The 23,871-nt window shown below is 37.2% G+C and overlaps 1 protein-coding gene across 6 annotated transcripts in view; it reads right to left on the bottom strand.

The window, feature by feature from the left end:
• PICALM (phosphatidylinositol binding clathrin assembly protein) overlaps positions 1 to 23,830 on the bottom strand; it is a 64,449-nt gene extending 40,619 nt beyond the window's left edge. For all 6 annotated transcript variants that reach the window (XM_079303746.1, XM_079303747.1, XM_079303742.1 and 3 more), the window contains exon 1: positions 23,504 to 23,830. In XM_079303746.1, coding sequence (XP_079159872.1) covers positions 23,504 to 23,633 — 130 coding nt within the window. In that variant the 5' untranslated portion in view covers positions 23,634 to 23,830. The remainder of the gene's footprint in view (positions 1 to 23,503) is intronic.
• Between the last annotated feature and the right edge of the window lie 41 nt (positions 23,831 to 23,871).

Raw genomic sequence — 23,871 nt, 5'->3', positions numbered from 1 at the left:
ACTTTGAAATCATTATCTGTTGCAGCATATAAAAGAAAACAGGCTTACTCTGTAACCCTCAGAAAATGATCCCTCACAGGACTGATGAGTGTTTCTGTGAAAAGCATACGAATGAACCCTGAGGGGGGCACAGAGGGAGACAGTGCGAGCACATTACGAGGAACCGGTGACTAGCTGGGAGAGGGCATAGGCAAGAAGAGAAGTACAGAGACAACCCCAGCCTAGAGTGGAAGTAAATTTGCAAACACAAACAAAGGAACCACTACAAAACTGCAGCTACTACAAACTAAATTTAGTAAAACATGAAATTTCTCTCTCTCCAAAATGCTGATTGAACAGATGCACAACAATCTGGTGTGTCTTAATACCTCAAAGTACCTACACACACACACATCTCAGAAAAGTTAGATCTCTCTGAAATTTCTTTTGAAAATATTTCCATGAGCAATGCTAAATAGGCAAAGAAATACTTGCACAGCTACACCCAAATTAGAACAGCAATTTTTGTGTTAACTATACTATAAGCAGCATAGTACAGACAGCAGAAGACAGTATTCTTCATCCCACACTGCTGCACTACATCCCACACTGCATAGACAATGTTCTTACTTGTTTATCCTATTCCCACAAACACCCTTCATTAAAAGAGAGGAACAAATATATAGCTATTTTCACATCCTACACTTAACACAACTCGTCTCACACCCACCTATGAAAATACTAGCTATGTGTTTGGAAACCTAAGGGCCCCAAAGCAACATATCTCTAGTCTGCTACTTACTGGAAATGCTATGAGCAATACCACAGGCAGGTGTATAACCAAAAGGTAAAGCACTAAGGGGAACAGCTTTCATCTTAGAGCAAAAATAGAAAAACAAAATAATCAAGAAAACAAAGGATAACCCTTGGTGAAAGAGTGATGTCTGTTTCATTGATCATGCTAGCATGGGAGTCAAGGAAGAAGACTGAATAGTTACCCCCATCAATACTACAGAAAGGAAAGTAATTTTACATATTGACCTTCTGCATTAAGGCCCAGCATACCTCACAGCAGAAAAAGAAACTCTCCTGGGAAATATAAACCACCTAAAATCATAGAATTCTGTGATTCTAAAATATGTTTAAACTTTCACAGCATGAGACATAGAGCATACAGGTGTTAGATAATAAATGCCATTTCTTGTTTCAAAGAAGGCAGCAATTAGCAACAACAATATTAAGTTTGCAGTTGGCTGGGAGACTTGTACAGTGAAAGCTTAGACAGCAATGAATGCACAGTCACATCCACAGATGTGGCTGGGCATAGCCAAGGGAAAGGCTACCAGGTTGCCCAGGGTGTAATGCACATGATGCACAAGAAGTGGTTGAAGGAGCAAAACAGAAGGCTGGAGGCAGAAAGAGGAAATAGAAATACCTTCCATCAGGTATTTCTTGCAGATTCACAGAAGAAAGATGAGAAGCAAAAGGAAGATGGTCAGGCACCATAGCCTGCAAACAGCCAGATCTGTTAATGTTCAGCATGGTTTAAAATGTATAGTTCATCACAAAACCTGAGCTTGCTTCCTATCTAAAAAAATTTACAAATCTTTGCAACATCTGTGAAAAGAGAGAATAGAAGCAGGCAAAACCAGAAGTGAGTTACAAAGTAAATTCAAGTTGGAAAGAGTAGTACAACAGGTATTCCTAAAGATCAAAAAACCTTAGACTTATTTAAGTGATTGACAAAACATTTTTTTGAGAACACCGTTTACATACACACTAAATCATGTATCAAATTTCAGCAGAGGTTTCAGAGTCAAAACTAAACTTTCCAAGAAAACACTTGCAGGTTGTTTTTAAATAGCGTGTAGATTTTATTTTTGTTATAACAGTTAAAGCTTTCACCACCAAGGGACTTTTATATAATTCAGTTCTGTTTGGGTCTTTTTCCATCAAAGCAAGGGTTTTGTAAGGAATCATAGCAAAGGTCTGGCCAACAGACATTTCAGCTACACTTGAAGATTTGCAACTGCACCTGTACCAAAGCAAGCATATTGCCTGTTCAAGTTAACTACTGCAAAACATACAGGACAATACTGTACAATACTCAGGCTTAGAAAAAAAATATACTTGTAACTCCCAACCAAGAGTTTTACAGCCTTTCAACCATTCAGCCTTTCTCACAGGAAAGAACCAAGTGATCCACTGCATGATGCAATTCAGTTACTAGGTGAAAGAAGTAAAAATGGTGCAAAGTAGAGTAAAGCTAGAGCAGCACTGAAGATTTATATGCAAGAAAGAACCAACAATCACGTACACAAAGCAGTTGCTAGAAGGCTATGAGAAAGTATGCTGTCTACTTCACATTTGGCATGTAGATGTGGAGTAGCCACTCCATGGTAAGAGATCATGAGTCTTGACCCATGGCAAACATGAGGCAGTCAGGCTGGATAATGAAGCATCAAAGGCATCTGTTCCAAAGTACCCCAGAGAATGCGTGTGCTTGCAGCATGTGCCTGTGACCTAACTCATCGTGCAGCACCTCATTCTGCACCAGGCAGCCTGCTAAGACAAAGTTAGGAAAAACTAGTTTCCTTCCCCACAAAAAAAACCCACAAGGTATCCTGAATGAGTCTTTGATTTGTTTTCCCAGAATCTTGCTCAATTCACAGTAAGAACCAACCTGAGAATAGCTTTTGTTAACAGCTGAATTTCAGATACAGTTTCAGACTGTGTCATTTGTGCTACCTTGACAAGGAGACTGAACATAAGACAGATTGACATACTTCATGTACACACAGTATCTGATTATTTCCAGTGGTTTACCTGTATCTCTCATTTTTCATTTTGAACAATATTTCAATTAATAAGTATCAATCTGAAAATATTTACAGGAATAAGATCTTCCAGGCCAGAAAGTGTACCCCACACCCCAGTTACTCCAAAATAGGTCAAGCAACTGTGACAGCTATCTGTCTTGTTAGCTACTGCTTTTTCATCTTTTATACCACAGATACTACCTAGAAAAAGCAAGTAATTGGTTATATCTTGCAAGTTACTGATAGTTGTGCCATTAAAATAAACACATATAATGGGAGAGACAGTATCCTTTCAGTAAGCAATTGAACTAGTGATCATCCAACATCAGTAGGCAGATAGTGCCAAGATTTATACACATTACATCCTTAAGTTAAAAAAAAAAATACAAGAATAACAAAAGAATATTTAAATACATATTGGAGGAACCAAAGCGCCAATACGCATAAGATTAAGTTTACTGGTAAATTTAAAATTGAAGTCAACACAGCATTTAAAATACAAAAGGAAATATAAAACATTTCTTGCACGAATTAATATTGATGCAACTTATGTCCACTAGAGGAGTTCAACAGGACACAATTTAGAACCTTTCAAACTGAAGAGATAAAATGCCATGCCAGTGGACTGACACTCACAAGGGAACACTTGTAGCTAATCACAATGGTGGAATACAGGACAGCATCTATCCTTAAGATAATTTTAGTTAAAAGCATGCATTTCCTCATGATCAATTCCCCTTTTACCTAAGGCCATACAAAATAATTTTTAGATTTGAGCAAAAGATTTAATTATTATTGATATAAGGCTATTTTGCTCTCCTCCAAGGGACCAGTTTCTCAACAAGACAAAACATTCAAAGCTGACACACTTTCATTTTATCATACTTTTGGAAATGAATGGGAAAAATGTTGGTGTCTCAACCCAAAAGCTGAAACAAAAATAAAATACTAATGGAAAAGACACAGTTATCTACACTGCCAATACTCAAGTTAAATTATTTTCTCCAGCTGCCTATGATTTTCAAATAGTACCAGCTTCCTCTCTGGTAGGGTCTCATTTTCTTCCTGTTCTACACAAATATTTGATCATCGGAACAGACCTGCTCCTTCATTTGGTCTGCAACCTTAATCAAAATGCAAAATGGCTGAATATAAAAATCTATTAAACAGCTAAAACATTTCCAAAGAATAGGTGAGAAAGTAATGTGACCATTTCCCATCCAGCAATGCACCATGTAGCAGCAGTTAACACTGACAACTTTAGGAACTGGGTGAAAAATTTCAGAGATCAGAAGTCAGTAAGTTCACATAGAATTGGTTAATGAGATGAAAAATGATTGGTTTTATGACATTGAGAAGTCAGCCACTACTAAAAAATTTCTTCCTTTGACTTTTTGTTAGGAATATAGCTACAGCAAGCTTTTACTATTTGTAAACACATTTTACAGGTTTAAGATGAACATTCCTCTGCTTACCCCTAGAGCTCATGATCTATATGCCCATGTAGATTTTAAATAGTTCTGTTACAGATTCTGGGAAAGCACACATGCCTGCCACATCTTTCCTTCCCAGAAGGACATTGAGAAAGTTTCACAAGAGGGGGAAAATATGGGTTATTGAGAAAGGGAGGGGGGGCAGGAAATTAAAGAAATAAACATGTTCCAGTTACAGTAATGTAACAATTGTCAGCAGATCTGCAAGGAAGGAGAAACTGAAATTTAGCATCAACAAAGTTTTTCACGGTCCATTTTTATTTTGTTATTTACTGAACTAGAAGTGTCTTTTTAACCAGAGTGGGTTGCATGAAATATAACACAAAATACTAGAAATATTAACCTTTGCATAGCAGATATTCTTCCCAATTGTACTTATTTTCTTCAAACTTCTATAACAGATCATCTTCCTTCCTTGATTAATTGGTAAGTCAGAGTAGTCCTTTATTTCCAAAAGTTCAATAAAAAGTATCAAGTAGAGTTTTTCAACTGGCTGCAGATGACAATTGACATTTCAGATTATGGAAGCTATTTTTTCTATTCACCTTAACACAATGATTGTGAAGAGTGTGCTCTAATTTTATCCAGTTACAAAATTAACAAAATTGAAATTACTTCATAAATACATACCAGTTTTATTCTAGCAAAGCTCTTTGAAAACATTTCTAGAACATTTATAAACAATGTTCTCTAATATTTAAATATATGGATAATTTACTTAACTGTGCCATGATAGGACACTGATAAAAACTTCAAGAAATCAGAAATACCAAAATAAGAACAAAAGAAAAAGGTTTTCTGTAAAATCTATAATTAAAATCTACTTATACAGATTAACAGCTCTGATAACTGCAAACCCTAACACATTCAGATCTGATTCTACACATTCCAATGGACATTTTAAAAGTAGATAACATAATGCAGGCATACAGTAACTTTCAAAATAATTTCCTACTTTCACAGGTGATGTCCTTATGAAATATGGGAAATTGGATTAGAAAGTTCCTCGATGTAAATAAGTACTTTTCATTATAAAACTAAGCATTTTCATCTAAAAATAATACTCAGAATAATTCTTAACATTAATTCAAATGGGTGACATTTTAATTTTTATAAAAGTGGTTTCTTCCTCAAAACAATCATTTGCTAACCAAAAATTAAGCTTGTGCAAAAAAAGGATACCCCAAATGACATACTAGAGTGATCAGACACACTGATGTTAAATTTCATTCTGAGCCACTCACTAAATGACATTTAATCTGCTGAATTTAATCTGAATAATTTTATATAACAAGCATGTATTTGAAAACTGAGTGAATACTTCAGTATTTCCCTAATTAACAGAAAACATCTACGTTTGCAGTTTAAAACAAAATATGTCATAAACACTCTTTGTTCTAAATTTAGGTTTGTTTCTCTTCTGAATAAACCTTTTTGTAACACACCACTTTACTAGAAGAGGTTTAATATCAGGTTGCCTCATGGCTTCAGCCAAGTCCCCTCAAGAAAGTGGACAAGGAAATCTGGACCACACATTTTAAAATTAACAATGAAAATTACTACTGAAAATTCCTTCTCTGCATACAAACAGCATCTTAACAGCTACATGCACTGATTCAGGAAGCAATTTATGGAAGAGTCAAAGAAATCTGAGAAGACTCATTCTATTCTGAGTCTTCCATGTTTAAAAAGAATTATGATTTAATCTAATTTATATTAGATAAGCAGGATAAAAAAAAATGCAGAAAGACGATTTATTATAATGATGAATAACTTGTTTTATAGCCAAAGGTTTATATTTTCATTTCATCAAGCCACATCTTGCCTGTTTCTTCCAATTCAAACGAGACTATCATATTCTCTCTCCTACTTAAAACCTCTGCTTCTTATTGGAATTCTTAAAAATTACTTTAAATCTTTATAAGTAGCCCTGTGAACTCAACATTACTGCCTCAGGTATCTTTTAACTCTACATTTTTCTCATATGACAACTCTTTGAGTAACTTACTTCTTCTGTTTGAGAACTGTAGAAACTAATTAAGATACTTTCTGCAAAAAATACAGTAAAAATTAGTTCAGTTGAACAACTGCTTTCAATGAAGAATTCTCTGAAAAACACTAGTAGTGCCTACCAAAACTTGTCAACAAACAAAGCAGTGCTAAATGAAACAGCAAAAGAAGTTAAAAATAAGAGAAGCACAACTCAAACCATTATGTAGGTCACACAATTTTCCTTTTTCTTTTTTACTTTATGTTAATTCCTACATACTGGAAGCAGCCACATTACCCCTTGATTTAATATTCATAATGGTTATTCAAACTCCTCTAGCTACAAATAATGACAAGTGCAGCTATGTAACCTTTTGAGATTTGATTTCTCAAGACAGACTTGAACATCACTTTTTTCTAAACTTGCCAAGTACCCCCATCACATTTTAAAGACTAACATTAAAATACTGGTAAATATTGCCTCAACAGCTCCCGCCACAGATGGCAAATATAACATTCTCTTTTCAAATACATTTGTATCATTAATCCAGAAACAGTTACAACCAGATTTACACAAGCTTTCAAGTGTACCTTGACAACACATAAACAAGCTTGAGCAGTTTAGAAAATGAACATACCATCACCATAATTCTTGCTCTTATCTGCTTATCTATCAGATACATTTCTCCTTGGAAAAAACCCAGCAATTTTAGACTGTTCAGTTCATCCTGCAAAGAATCATGTTACACTTTCAGACAAGAGAAGCTGATTCTCTAAAGCTCAATTGCCAGATCATCATAGAATAAATTACTTATACACACATTTAGGATCACTGACCTATAAAATAATTCATGTTGGCCAGAACCTCTGAACAGCATATAAGTTCCAGTCAGCTTCTGCAGACTCTTGACTAAATATACAGGTTGTTGGAGCCTGGATTTCTCTGAGGAATTATCTTCTAAAGACATCCAGTTGTGGAACCATTATCAGTGACAATTAGTTTTGTTCAGTTTTATGCCAATTCCTTTCCCTCTGTATATAAGGAAAGGCTATTAAGCTCACAGCTGACCAGACTTGGAGCTAATGAAATTGGCATCTATAGCTACTGCTACAAGTTATCTCATTACTGCATGACCCCAATATTTCTACCACTCAAGATGAATACAAACCATAGCCTCACTCACCTAGATCTTCATCCAAGTTTAATACATTGCAGAAGTTAATTATTTTACACCAACACATATTCATAAGATATAAAACCTACAGGATGTTTTCATGACTACTTATGGCAAAACAGAGACATTGCTGTCTCTACCTGCAAACATTCACACACTTCCACTGCTTATGTTACATCAGCCCTAGTGTACTCCTCTGAACCATACTAACTTCTCATAATGGAAAAAAACCCACACAAAAACCCCTGACCTCAGTGGTAGTGGGTGGGATAATGGGCATGACACATGAGGTGACACAACACAGCACAGTTTTTTCATTATCCTACAAGACAAAAAATGGCTCACAGAAGACCAAAATTGGCAAAAGCCTCAACAAGAAAAGGAAATGATGACTTGCAAAGGTAAGAAAAACGAGAGGAAAAAGGAATGCAGACAAGTCCTCCCACTTTTGGCACCAGTGAGTACTGTTACTCAACCATCCCACTACAGCCATCCTCTATTCTTCCAAGATGTCTGCCTTGGCCTTCAGTGGTTACTGCACATATCTACAGTTCCATATTTTCTTAAAAATACCAAAAGTCTGATTTTCTGGTGCAGATTACAAAAGAAATTTCCCTTGTGCTTCTCACTGGAGACTGAATGTCCATACTCTCTATAAAAAACTCACAATGGAAAAACTACTATTTTCTTTCCTAATAAAGTTAATAATTTTCTTTCAACATTTCCTAGCTTTTCAGTCTTCTTAATTCATCTGACCTCCTCTGGATTCTCCATAGTTTCACTGATGTATATATATATAACACATACACATATAAATTTATTTATTTATATAGTAAAATATAGTGTCCCAGCTGGTTAATGGAAATTACTTCCTTCTACAGACATATGGAGGGATGCCCATCTTTCCTACATTCTCACGTTGGTGGTTTATAATGAAAATTAAGTAAGGGAGCCAAACCCATTTGCAGTGCTCCTGCTCATTCAGATAATCATTAATAAAACTTAAGTTTTACACCCTCCATACACATTTAGACCTCTGCAAGCATTTGTAGGGCACTACTCCCAATTTATCAGTGTAACATCATCTTCTAATCTTGGTCTGAAGCTGAAAATACCCCCAAAACAATGCAATTCTCTCTTGACACAGTGTGTACCAACACAACAGTTACTAATAAAAAGCATAATTAGAACCACATATGGACATAGCCTCCACTTTAAGCACCCTCCAAACATAGGCAAAGTGATTTAAGCAATCTGTATTAAAGCAGCACTCTTTTGCTCCACTAAGTTTGAGAGGTAAAGAAAAAACACAGTAAAACCCATGGCCATTACCTGCACCTACCAGTTTTTATAACAGGAGATAACTATCTTAATTAAAATCTAAAGCCACTAATCAATACAAAAGTATCTAAAGTATATTAGTTACCTTTCTAAAGGTCAGTTTTCCAGATGCCACTCATGCATAAGAGTAAATTCTTTCTCAAAAGAGAACAAATCAACAATTGCTTCAGCTCCCTAATACTAAGAAATATGCAAGACATACCAAAACTGATGAATACTCTGACTCTACATTCAGTTCCTACACTATCCTTTAAAAGCATTTTATCATGAAATCCAGTCCAAAATAATTATTAGCTCCCACACATACACTAGCACATTATTCTCACTGAAAAGTATCTGTAAACTTAGAGGCTTGATCCTATCTTTACAAACATGCTTAATAACAAGCCTGAGAATCATATTCTGAAGATGGCTCTTGATTAAAAGATGAAAAATGTCTGCATCTATCAGCCAAGTAACATGACAATTCTTGCATAAGCTGTACATTCAATCTGAATATTTAACCCACTGGCCTAATTAAACAAGAGAGAAACCAATATTTCTTTTCACTGATCATATGCTAATTTCAATGCATTAATGAATAAAATTATGAATAGTTCTTTGTTCAAGATTGTCAGTATTTCCAGAGTGCATAGCTGCAAACACTTGAGGATGCACCCCATTTCAGGTTCTGACAAGCAAGAAAGTAGGTATGTACCCTAAGGGTTCTAGCACAGCTGTTTAAGAATACATTAGTAAAGGTGGCTGGGCAGGCTTTGATTTTGAATGACCGCCAGCCATTGGTTTGATATTGAAATAAATCTTTAATGTATTAGGGTATCATATTAAATTAATATATTTAATATGATTTATAATATGTAAGCATCCACTATCATATTTATAGTGTGAATAGTCACACATAGTAGATGGATGGAAGCATGATGAACTACATTAGGTGGAACATTTTAACTCTGATGAAGACTAATCACTTTGTAAATTGCATAAACACTGCTTTTATATCCTACTGAAAACATGAAGGTATTTCAAGCAGCCTGCATACATGAGTTATCCTATGATTTCACCTTAAGATGCACAGAGAAGGCACACAACATGGTTTATAGATAGTTGAGAGATCAGTATGTGATGCCAGAGATATTAACTTCATCACCATGTACACATTGGATGTTATCACATGGTTCTCTGTCCCTGAGAGGAACAGTGCCCAAGCCATTTGCATACTGTAATTTTTTGGATACAGTATGCACTTAAAGCCCTCTCTTTCTGCTCCAAAGAACCTGTAAATGTTCTATAGCTATTACACCTCCATACAGTAAAAGACAACTTGTGCTAACAGACATGTTTTTAAAACAAGGCTTGTAAAACACGTGTACAAGCTGCTGTTGTACTGCCAATAGCACATACCCAATCCTTGCAGACTGCTCTGGATGCCTCCTGGATGCAGGCAGAGTATCAACAAATGCTTTACCTGCCATCTTGAAAGCAGTGGTAGCAAGGCTACTGTTACTGTTGCCCAGCCCACTGGAACAGGAAAACCATTTTGTTAACAGAGGACACCACCAAACAAAAAATTCTCAATAAGCACAACTTTACAATAGTTCTGCAGCAATACAACTTTTTGAGAAGATAAGCCTGCAAGGAACTCCTGATCTCAATTTTAGCTCACCTGGTCATATGGCATTCAGGTGGTATCTGTTAAAAATTACACCCAAAGACTGTCAAAGTACCTATCACAGAACCATAGAATGTTGAAAAGGACCTTAAAGATCATCTAGTTCCAACACCCCTAACACAGCAGGGATGCCACTCATGATCAGGCTGCTGAAAGCTCCACCAAATCAGGCCTTGAACACTTCAAGGGATGGAGCAACTACAATCTCTCAATGTGTTCCAGTGCTTCACCACACTCTGAGTTAAGAATTTCTTTGTAGTATGCAATTTAAACCCACCCTTTGTCAGGTTAAAGCCATTTCCCCTTGTACTGTCATTATTTACCTGTGTAAAAAGTTCCTCTCCCTCCTTTTTACAAGCCCCCTCCAGGTACTGGAAGGCTGAAGTGAGGTCTCCCCAAAGCTTTCTTGTATCCATACTGAACAACTCCAGCTCTCTCAACTCTTGCCAACTTCCAACACCTGTGACTTCCTTAATCTCACATTACAGAGGAGCAAACAGAGAAAAAAAACCAGACTTCATGCACAACATGTTTTGGCAATAAACACTTCTAGCACACTTTCTGAATCTGAAGATATGTATCTTCTAAATATACAGAGTATTCACACGTGTAATTTTGGTGTTTCTTACATGTTTACCTTCCACATCCCTTTATTCTAAGGGGCACCAGAAAGCAATTTGGTATTAGTGATGTACCATCACACTAGAGCACAGTGAAACTGAAACCAGTGAGTGTTAACACCAACCTGACTTCCTGCCACCACATCTCACTGAACAGATCTTTGAGCCAAAAAATTCCAAAGACCTTTGCTACTTTGGAATTTACCACACACACTTAATTCACATTTCCTCTTTGAACAGCAGTACAGCATCTTTAATTAGACAGTTTTAAAGACAAAAGCAAAGATAGGAGAAAACCAAAGCCATCTGACCTGAGATTTTCCTACTTCAATACTTGACTCACTTCAGTAGCTCAAAGGTCTTAGTCCAGCAAAGTTGTTCAGAATATGTGTTATTCTTTCCCATCTTAAAACAAGATTTCGGAAATTAGATTTCCTTCTGAACAAAATCTAACTCTAAGCACAAATAGCAGATTTTTCCTGAATGCCTTTAGGAGCTGTCAGGAAGCATGTATTTAAGTTAAAGAGTTATGTCTGTATTTGCCTTCCTCCATCAGTGCAGAAACTGCCAATGAAGATGTGTATATGCACGGCAGGACACATTTCTTGGTAGATACCACCCTCTACAGCTTCTGGTTAATTACTGGAAAACACATGGGCTGTCTGGTTAACTACTGGAAAACATCCAACCAAACTCCAATCTTTTAATTGCGTGGAAGCAGGTTTCCTTTTATCAAGAGTCCATGCTAGTATGTTGTACAAAACAGCTGTACTCTCAAGAGAGTCTAAAGTTGTGTCAGCATCTACTACAGGTCCTTTTGCCCCTGTAGTATACTGGTTAAAAAACAACACTCCATATTCTATTGCTGTCTATTTACACTGATTTTCAAAATTAACCTGATAAAGGGGGAAAAAAAAAAAATCAAAAGGGAAATTTTTGCACCTAAGACCAAAAAGGTTTAAGCCATATTCAAAAATGGTTTGACTATTACATCATGTTCTTTCAACATCATAGAGATGCAAAAAATTACTCATTTGGGTTCATTTTAATATAGTATCAAAGGTCCAATATATAAAATTACTGCAAATGGTGCTTTTCTGGCATAAAATAAATAGAAGTCCAAATGATTTACATTTTTAAAATTAGTACTGTTTATTATAAAACAGTGCAAATATTTTTCCTTATAAATAGCACAATGTTCAGCTATTAAAAAAACCTCCTCAGATGATAGCTTTAACACATATTTTTACTATGAATAAACTTTACATACATCATACTACAATCCAGCTAAGCTGTATTTCCTATTTTGTATGGATAATCTATGTATCGTACTTTTCTGTGGGTCTCTCAGGAAATAACAACAGCAGCATTCTGTCAGATAATCACTTATAGCTGACTAAACAGAGCTTAACAGGTCTCAGTGTAGCTCTGATTTAAAGGCTTATAAACAATGACCTAAGCAGCCCAACAAAAGTGGAAGAAACTGAAAAGAGGAGAAAATAAGGCAAAGACAGTTGAACCATGGGGCTAATAAGTGACAAACAAAACACAGATTTAATGAAGGAGGTTTGCTGAGGAATACTTTTTTCTCTCAAAGTTTCTATAGAGGAAGCTGGTCAATCTCAAAATAGTAACCCTTAAGATTATAAACAAAAAACAACTGAATTATTTGACTGATCAAAGCAACAAATTCTCAAACTTCAAATATTTATCATTCAGTGAAAATCAAACACCATCCTTCTCCTACAAAACCACTGGCAGAAAATCACACAGGCCAGTGCAGGTTTACACAGTTGGGTACTTGAGCTGGTATCTCAGAGATCAAATAGGCTAAATTTTGTACTCCCTGGTGTTAGATGAAACAGTCTGAACACACAGATTTGCACAATGTGGCTGAGAGTTATCTTTCACTATACTGAAAAAAAAAATTACTTTGCACACCAGACTTTTATATGAATGCTGTCTACTCCTAAGTGAAACTAATCTTCCTTTTTCCTATCAGGAATAGGAGAAAGAAGTGCAACCAAGAAACTGCTCCTTCCATGTCAAGCATTTGGTGACATGCACAATTCTAGTAATTTTGGCTAAAAAAGTGTCACTACTTTATAAACTATCATTTTTTAAGCAACAAGAAAAGTTCATGATACATGGATTTAGAGCACTTCTGCAGCCACTTTAATGCAAGCTCCATCAATTCCATACAATCTATTTCACTTTTCACACTTTTAACTAGGTGAACTCATTAAAGGAAATCTGTTAGTGACAGCAACTTTTGTATCTTTTCTTTTGAACAAAACAGGATCAGATTTGAACATGAACTGTTAGAAAACTGGATAAAGTGACCAAAGAGCTAAAAAAAAACCAGGCAAACCCCTCTCTATCCATAAAAACAGAGATATCACCACAAAATTGTTTCAACTGACTCTCATGTACAGCGTGCAGCTCTTCCATGAAGGGAGGCAGTCAAGCAAAAGTACAGCTAAATTCTTCCATTCTATTAATAGAAATGTTGGAAATGCCTGCCTAATTTAGCTTTTACTTCCTTTTTCAATTTAGACTAACATCTCCCATGAGATATTTGGAGCTCTCTGACCAAACAAGACTCACCCTGGCACATCCCAAGCACACCTCCAATGCACATTTAAATAACACTCTTTCACATGGGCACAATAAAACCATCCCTTACAGACCATGTAAGCTGCTCAGAGTAAAAATTTTAAAATATACTGTAATAAGAGGTTAGGATGGTGCAGCAATAACCTTCATTTAACATGCAGAGTAAAAGGAAGCTGAATTTTTCCATACACTAAGCTTCACCAATGTTCAGTAGATAAAGCAAAGAACCTTATCAAGGGGAACACATCCTCTTTACAGCAACATGGTTATGTCTGACTTTCATAAATACAAATCAGTTATTTCCCTCATGCCTCACTTTTGGAGGCTGTTCCTGAGCCCTTCATTAGTGACCATGTGTCAGAGCCAACACAGTTTCAAACTCTTAGGTCTGAAACTGGATGGGTAAGGGGAATTGTATACAGAAAGAACTCCTCAGTGTCCACAGCTTTCAGCTGGGAATTTCTCTGTTTACCACGAACAAAGACATGTCCCTATCACAAACAGCCTCTAAGATAAACTAAAGCCAAGAGAAGTAGGAAATAACATCTGCCTTTCGGTTTGCAGTAAAAGGAAAGAGACCTTCAGCCAGATTCTATCCTTAAACTGCTTCAATACAAAAGCCCAAAAAAGACAAAAATTAGTTAAACCTTTTACTTCAAAGTAAGGTTTGTTCATTGGTTAAAACCTCAGAGAGCTATATGAATATGGAACTCTGGCAAAACTATATGTTAAAACATCCTGTGTCAGCCCTAGTATACACCAAGAGACTGACCACATTCCTGTCTACAAAGACTTCTCATTAACAGTTTAAAAAATAGGACAAAAGCATCTCCTCCAACTCACTGTATCTTACAGATCATTAAATATGAAGAAAGTCTCCTCATAAACTATGTGCAAACAAAAAGCAAAATACCCCAGCAAAACAAGAGAAAATCAGCCCCTAGAAATGCATGAGCTTCAAATTCGTAACAAAGAAATTCCAAGCATATTTAATTCAAATTCACAACAATGAAATTCCAAATTTCAGAATTTAAACTAACTGTGCTGTTCCCTAGTATTAGAGAAGTAATACAAAAACTTCTTTTGATTTCCATCCACTTCCACACCAAATTCAGCACAAACAAACAAACAAACTTCATATATACTCCAGACTTCTAAAGCAAAGTAAAGTGCTTGGAAATTGACTTAATTTATGTTATGTTTGATAGGCTTAAATGATGCTACATAGTGGCAAAACATTTCAACTGAACTGATCAGGAAAAAAGCTTGGGCTTTCAAAAGTTTATTAACTATCAACCTAAAAATAAAAGTCTGTATCCAGACAATCATTTTTCCTCAAAGCCCAACAAACAGTGTACTAGTCCCTGTGTGTTAAACAGCTTACAGCTAAGAGCTGTACATCCTGAGCTCTTCCATTCAACTGCCAATCAAATGTGACAACTTACTACACAACATATCCTTATCAGAAAAAACTACAGTCCACAAATGCAGAGCTGTTCATATTTGGGCTCTTTTTCTTCTTTTATTCTTATGATTAAACTCCACTTCACATGTATTTTTGACACTCTAAAACTTATTCTGCAGTGCTGCACTGTAACACTCATGACTGGAATACAAACAGCCTAGGGAGAAACAATCTCTAATGAATTTAAGACAGGTTATTAATATATAACAGAAAAAACTGATTTAAAGGATAATAAATCCAAATTCAATCATATTAATAAAAAACAGCTGATCAGAACATGGCTATATCAATGAAAGCTCAGGGATATGGACATCTAGAGAGTTAATTAAAAACTGAAGTCTACCAAAGGATTCCAGTATATTTCTAAACAGTAAAGAAACTTCACTTCTCAGGAGAATGAAAGAAGACAAGGATATTGTTCAAAAAGACATTTTTCATCTGCAACTAGGATTTGAACTAGTTGTGGTTCATGATGAATAAAAGATAATTGCAAGTAAAGCACCTGAATTTCAGCCCTAAAACTTACAAACTGACATAACTGCTTGCATAAATATTAAACTCAAGTGCCCCTTGTGAGACACAAGAATGAAGGCATTTCATTATTAAGCAAGACTTGATGAAGCTAGCTTTACATCAGCCCAGAAATGAAGAACTGCTTTAGCAACCACAACTGTATCAGGCTGCAATGCATAATCAAGCAAATATTCCTAACAAATTGATTTTTAAATGAAAGTTATTTTTAATATCTCCATAACAGTATCCATGTTGAATTATGAACACCAATGGCTTCTGGCAAATAGAAAAGGAAACAGAATTAAACGTGATCAAATAACACCACTATTCTCTGTATGGAGACTTAACCACCACAACAGCTCAAACAAGGTTTCACAATTCATATAAAAAATGAGGTCAGATCCAGAATACAGTGTCACTGATCAGGAAAATTCATAGTTTGAAATAGGTTGCAATGATGGCTGAAACTACTATGGTAATAATACTGGGCAGAGAGAGGAGCAAAGGGGATAAAGCAAATTCAAGTGTGACCCCCATTTCCAATTAAATATTGACCCATTTGTCAGCAAGAGTGGACAAACAAACCAAGTGCAACTGCAAGCAAATGTAAGTGAAACTGTGATGCAACTTCAGAACATGGGAAGAAATGGGAAAGAGAGGGACATGCTACAGAATAAAACTAAACCCAAGACAAAAAGCACACACTTGAACAGCAAAAGAGAGACACAGAAAATCTTCACACCACTTTACAGGTCAGTATCCACCCCAGAAAAACCCAAACACTACCAACAGCGAAGCAAGTTATGACCAGCCCTTAAGAACACCAAGGAACATGAAGACACCAACTGCTACCTTTTGACAGCCAAGACATTCAACCTTCTCCTATACCAGAGAGAGTAACAAATCACAGACAACCAGAGCTGCTCCGAGTAGACTAACTGCCAGACTAAAGGCACAGATTTTTAAAAAAATAAATTAAAAATAAGTATTTAAATCATGTTTACCTGTTACTGTAGCTTTGTAGCCTGAGTTTAATTTAAAACTTTGTATGTTACCCACTTTGGGTCTGAAATCTAGTTTACTATGGTAACTTTAGAAACTTAAAACGCTGTACAGATTGGATTGGTTGGGTTTTGTTTGGTTCATTTTTCTTTTTTTTTTGAACTAAAGTAATTAAGGAATGATAGGAACCTCATTATCACCTTTTTATAAACGGATAAAAATATCCTTTTTTACAAGTTATTAATATGGAAAATTTGTTTATACACTAATTATTTAACTAGGAAACAGTGTTGTTAAGGATTGACGATTTGTGCTTTAAATTGTATTAAATTAACTACTGAAAAAATCAAGAAACACTACAAACAATGCAGATGCTTTGTTGATGTCATAACACAGAGCCAGCAACTGGAATAGCTGAGCTACTGCAAGCACCATATTTAGAGTAAATATGTGAGATACCAGAGCAGTTTCAACCCATACAAACTTCTCACTTCCCACATCAGCAAAAATAATCAGTCCTGCTAGAATGGCACCACTGCTGGAGCACACAAATAATGTGACTAAAGGACTGCTTCTTGAGAGGAAGAAATAAAGGACAGCAAGTAAAGATTTCAAATGTGTCTTTTCAGGAGAAAAAAGGAGATGATGAGGACAACTCAGTAAATTAACAGAGGTATGAATGAAAGTATATAGGAGAGCTCTGAATGAGTCTAATTCCCACTTCATGAGGTTTTTACATTTATTTTAATTTAGACTACTTATGTCATGACCTGCGTAAAGTCTCAGGATTCCCCTTTATGCTACCACTGTTAACTCCAGCAAATTGTCTTATGCTTAATTCTGTGAATTAACATGCCCAAGTCAAATTTGAATGCAGATCTTCTTAATTTACACCCTCTCTTCTGAGGTAAAACTTATAAAAGCCTAATTTACCCTTGTATAACATTGCAAATGATCCAGACAAGCATTACTTTAATAAAGCTCCTTTAGCAAAATAGCACAGGAGATTTTTAGTCAGAATCAGAAAATCCAGCGTATTTGCTAAATCAGTATGAAACGCTTAACTTCATTAAGTTATTCCCACACAGTTAAATACAGCTTAGTTCCTTAATTTCTAAAATCCCAATACCCGATTTGAGACATACTACTCACAACTTGGATTTACTGCTAATATTAGGGCCTACCACACCTTAGCACTGAATTGACTAACATTATTTTTAGGTTTAAAAACTACCATCCAGTTGATAAAGCTCTGATACAAACTAGGGGTGAAATACAAAGTAGAACAATATTTATTCTTCAAGTTTTGAAAGATACAGTTACTTTGAAGTTACTAAGAATAACCTGCCCACTCATGATCATATTTCACAATGGAGAAAACAGCCAGAAAAACAAGGAAAACACCAAACCAAACAATTTTATAGCAACACAAGCTTCTTTCCACTTGATTGCACTCTTTTTTGTTAATTACTTGCTGGTTACTTTTAATTTGCTGCAGGTATAATCAGTAATAAAATCTCTCTCATACCCAAGTCTTTGCAAGATAACATTAAGCTCCAAACTGCAACTACTCCCAGAGTTAAGACTTTGACCAGCAGAAAATCTAAATGGTCAAATTCACATACTCATGAGCAAAAAGCAGTTTGCAGCAAAAGAGTTTGCTAAACTACTCAAAAGGACACATACTTGAGATTATTGCTTTAAACTTGTATTGCAAACTACTTGAAAATATTAAATAACTGCCCCAGTAGAGGGCTTCAAGACTTCATAAACAAGTCATTTACAATTCTCACCTGATTTCTTCTATCATGCTTAAGAAACTGCTACTTCATAGCTTACAGAAAAGTGCACATATCCTACCAGGCTATTTTTAAAGCATTAATTGATTTTCCAGAGGGAGCAAGACATCAGTAACATTTTGTAAGTGAACTTTCCCAGAATTCTACCATCATCATCATCAACAAATCCACGTACTTCACATAAGACAACAAATGTAAAAGTCAAAGTTGGGAAGCTTTAAATTCCATGTTGGATAAGTCATCTCTTGCATTATTATGCAAACTATCATTACTTTGTAATACAAGTCATTAAGGAGAACTTAAAACTTTCACATCTACAAATCAAAAACTGATTTTAGGATTAGGAATAAAGACTTAAATAGATCATTAGGTCACAGGCTGAACTACAAAAGAATGCTTCTCCCGAGAGTCCCTTTTAGAAAATGCAAGAAATGACTGCACCATTAAAAATAAAAAACTAAAATATAATTTAAAAAAATAAAATCTCAGCTAGAGATACAGCCCCAAGTTACATGAGACCTGAACAATCATAGCTAGTGGGAAACAATGGTGGTATGAAGATTCACAGGAAGCTGATTGCAGGTGTCCTACAGCTTCTCCTTAACTCCTGCCTCTTACTTCATCTGAAGCAGAATACTGCTTCAGGCTAAGTAAAATAAAACAACAGCTGCACAGCTACATGGCTATTCTTTCTGCAAATGAGCAGCTGTAGTAGAAAATTGTCCCTCTGGCAGCCAGGAGAAGTATGATAGCTCTCATACTCTACTAAAAGGCATGAACAAATATTCCAAAGGAATTCCAGTAAAAAGAAAGTTGGCTAAAGAAAGAAATGAAGGAATCGGCGAAAAAACTCAGAGAGAAAACTGAATACTTCAAAATAAATTTGTAACAATGCAATTATCTGTATTTGAAATAATTACAGTTACAAAGAACATTTCTAAGCAAAAATAACAATGGATTGCCTCCAGACAGAATGGGAAGCAAAGCTGCAAGAAACTTCAGGTGATTCTGCCAAAACCAGAGACAAAATACGAATTTGTTGAAGCACTATAATACCATGAAAGGAACATGGATAATCTGTTTCTACTGGAGAACACAGAAATATCCACAGAACTAGGAGCTAATACACTTCATCATCCAGTTACTTTAGCATGTAAAGGCAAGTGAAACAGTCAAAACACTGGTTTTCCCAGCTTTTCAAACATCCTGGGTGATCCAGGGCAAAGCAACAATCCTTGCCCCTCAGTTTCACAAGTTACCCTCTTTGTACCATCTCATGTTGAAACAGAAGCTTTCTTGAAACATGAATCAAGTCTTTAGCTGGGCTTTTCTCTGTCCTAGTAGTAGCCTCTAGATAAAAACAAAGCAGCTGACACTACAGACTTAGGAATTAAGTTCCCAAAAAGCTCCTTCAAGTTTACTTTCACTTACACAGCTTCTCATAGACATCTACCCAACACAGGGCAGGGTTCTGGTATACTGTCTTCCTTAAAAATACATGTTTTCTTTCACAATAAGAAATCAAGGAAATTACACTCTGGCTTAATTACAGAGATATTTCCTGTTAAGAATGGGTAATTACAGCATCACAACTTCCTTCCAAGTCATCTGTCCACATTCTCCTTTAAAGAGGGCTACTCCATTAGCTACAAGCAGATAGGGTTACTACACCACACTCAAGGCCAACCCTAAATGCGTATCACAACAAAGCTGTTTTAAGTACACATGCACATGTACAGAAACATTTTTATGCTACTGAGCTATCACTGCCAGAGCAGTTTCACTGAACCAACCCAGTGAAACCTACATGGCATTAACTTCAGGTATTCCTAATATTAATTATCCACCATATATCCGTACACAAGCACACCTCCCACTCAGAATCGTGTAAAGAAGGAGTGAAATCTGGCAACAAGTTTTTCAGCACCATCTATATTCCAACAACCTAAAGCACTTTTTCTTAGCATCACTATCCATCACTCAATGTGGAGACAAAAAGCTAACCAGAAAGAAAGGGTTGTACCAATATCAGTGTGCAAGTTAAACCTCCAACAAGTTTAGAGTTCCCACTAATCAGACAGGTGTAAAAACTGGGACAAAGTCCTAGTGAAACTAGGTTTTCCATAAAAGAAATTCATGAACTATGCTTTGAGGGTTCCAAGGCTATTAAACCTGATTTCTGTAAAACAAGCAATCCGTCATAATGAAAGCAGCATTTAGATTACCAAACAGAATCCTTAACTCAGCTCTAAAGCTGACCTGCAAAATAGAAGAGAAAATCATGGGTTCAAGTATACATCCTCAAGACGATGTTACTACCTATCATAAGCCATGCCCATTTGTAAATTAGAAGTCTTTCTCTCTCAAACCAAACAACTAAGCTTTATAATGGGAGAGAAAGCATTCTTTGAAGTATATTACATTTTAATCATCATGAGCTAAGGAAAGAAATAGAGGTAACCTAGCACAGAGAGCACTTCAATTTTCAAACTCCATACATTGTCAGGAGCAAGATGAATAAGAACAGGAAAAACTATGTTCATGAGTACCTATGTTGGATTTCCCTCCATTTTTATGAGTTAACATGAGGATGAGCTCGTTAAATCTGTTCATGACAGCTTGAGTTTAATGAAGAATTTCAGCAACAGGACAGTCAGAAATCTTGAGATCTGTACAAGAAATACAGTAACATGAATGTATGTTGTGGTTACAGAACAGGCCACAAAACTAAGTCTTCATTACAGGACAATATAGGAAAACTCAGCTTATCCACCTACCCAGGACACAATCTATAGTGAAGTTAAGTTTTAACTGTATTATCATAATAATAATAATCAGAAAAATATTAAGGCAGCATGCTGCCTATAAAGGCTGCTGTTATTAACTGTCATTTACAATGAGATGTCAGCTAACAGGACTTACCAAGTCAAAGGAAGATATGCACAAATAGTTCAAAGCGAGGCTTGAGTCACAGCTTGTGTAAAAAAATATTTATTTTAAAGCATACAACCATACAGGGTATGAACAAAGAAAAAGTTCATAATACAAGACCATGTGTCATTTCCTGATGCCAAGAACAGAGACTTCTAACAAACATATTAGGGTAGCATACAAAACATCTAGCCACGATCTATTTTAATCACTAAAAAGAGGAGAGAGACTAATAAAAATAAAATAATTTTTTTTAAAGTTTGCTTTGCTTTGATAAAAGAATTCTCAGAGAGAGGCAGAAACTAAAACTCCTGACAGTCCAGAGCAGAAAAAGGAAACAGAACCAGCAACTACCAGACAGCTTTCTAAGGAAGTCCTGGCACCCTTCTGCAGCAGCACACTGGAGGTCTCCACTAGGTTTTCTCCCAGCAGCCCTGTTCAGAACACCACCCTTTTACACACACACAGCCCCACCTGAAGAACAGTTTTCTGGCCAGCTTCATATTCTTTCCAACAATGTTCATGCCACAAAATAATTCAGGTCTTAAATGCCTTATAACTGAAATTGTGCTTTTAGCACTATTACAGGCTAAACCTGACAAGGTTTGTTTTGCAGGAAGCCTCACTTCTGCTGTGTGAAATCCAGTAACATCATGATTTCATACATATGCCACATGACAAGGGGTTTTCTCTACCTGCCAATAAGTTGCTCAAAGCCCAAAGATTCCCTCAGTGCTCCTCATCCTTAGCCAACCAAAAATAACAAGATCATTCAGTTATTATCATCTTCAGTCAAAAGATTAAATGAATGAGGGAATACCAAAAAGAGACAGAGGCAGGTATTCTGGGGCTACCCTAAAGAATTAAATTGCTCTCAGATACTTGCTGAACAAGAATTTCTTAAAACTTTACCTTGCACACATTTTTGTAGAAAAAAGAAAGAACTACAGTACAAATAATCCTACTATTATCATCTGGTGTGCTCATTTGGATACAGAGCAATTCAAAAGGCACAAACTCAAGAATCATGAAGACTCAACCTTCTCCTGCAGACGTGGGTGGGAGGGAGAAAGCACACATATAGAAGGCATAGACAAATCTTTCCAGTATCTTTCATTATATATTTGAGAAAGTGAAAGGGAGTGAGGGGTGCTGTCCTAAAAAGGCCTAGAACAAACAGATACAAGACAACCAGGTATTCAGATCAAGAACTTCCTCAGCCCTGTGACTTTACAGCTTTGTGGGAGACACACTAATGTTAACTTTGGTGTTCATCATTCTCTTCATAATCACCTGGACGGATTGCAGTTGATAGAAAACCTTTTAAGCCTTCCCACCTTTGATCTGTTCTTAACAGAAGCTGAAAAATGGCCAGACCCTGTATGGTATGTTAACTTCAGATACTGAAGTTCTAAAGTCCTCTTAGATACATCTTCCCAACTGAATGGGACAGACTAGAAAGAAGACTAAGAACATCCTTTCTGAGAGAGATTTGCCTGCCCCTCAAACAGTCGTTTCACATATTTTCCTACACGGAAGATCTACATGATTAAAGAATTTTTTTTTTTTTTTCCTAGTAGATCACCTGGAAAATAATTAAGATAACTGATCAGCTATTCCTTCCTGAAACTCCTGCACCTCCTCTAGAGAATGGGGGAGTGCTGCCCTAGCACGACGCAAATGAGATCAATTAGTAAGGAAATTGCAGCCCATTCCTCTGCCTGGTCTCCGTGGTTCTCTCTCTCCCGAAGAAAGGGGCATGGGGCAGGTCCTGTCCTTCAGAAGCTCACATTGTCCGGGGCCCTGTGCATAAGGAAGAGCGGGCAAGGCCCCTTTTGGAGAGCAGATACACTGAACACCCTCTCCCAGGCTCTCCATCGCCACGTCCCCGACCCTACGCCCCCGCCCTCCGGGTATGCCCTGTGCTGAAACCCCGAGCTCCTCCGCCTGAGGAGGCTCCCGTCCCCACGAGGCCGGTGCGACGGGCGGCAGCCCCGCAGCGGGAGCCCGGGACAGGCCGGGCAATCCGGCTCCTCGGCGGGACGCTCGGGGAGATAGATCCCTCGGGCCGCCGTCCCCTCGCGGTACTCACAGTCCAGGTGCTTCTTCTTGGGGCCCATGACCTCGTGGGTCGTGGCCTTGCACACGGTTTTCGAGACGGCCGAGCCGGTCACGCTGTGCTGCGCCGCCGTGATGCGGTCGGTGAGGCTTTGGCCGGACATGGCGGGTTCGCTGGCGGCGCTGGAACCGAGCGCGGCTCCGCTCCCTCCTCAGGGGCCGGGACGGGAGGAGTCGCCGGGGGGATGGAGCTGCGCGGGCTCCTCACCCCGCCGTGCCGCAGGCGGCCCCCGCTCCGCCCTCAGGGACGGACCTGTCACCCGAGCAGGGACCCCTCCTCCTCCTCCTCCTCCTCCCGCCCCCCTCCCCCGGCCGCCGTCCCCTCCCCCTGCGCGCCCGCCC

The sequence above is a fragment of the Erithacus rubecula genome (genome assembly GCF_903797595.1).
Source record: "Erithacus rubecula genome assembly, chromosome: 1".
Taxonomy (NCBI): domain Eukaryota; kingdom Metazoa; phylum Chordata; class Aves; order Passeriformes; family Muscicapidae; genus Erithacus; species Erithacus rubecula.
The sequence above is the reverse complement of the archived record's forward strand: the minus strand, read 5'-3'. Positions and strand labels throughout refer to the sequence as shown.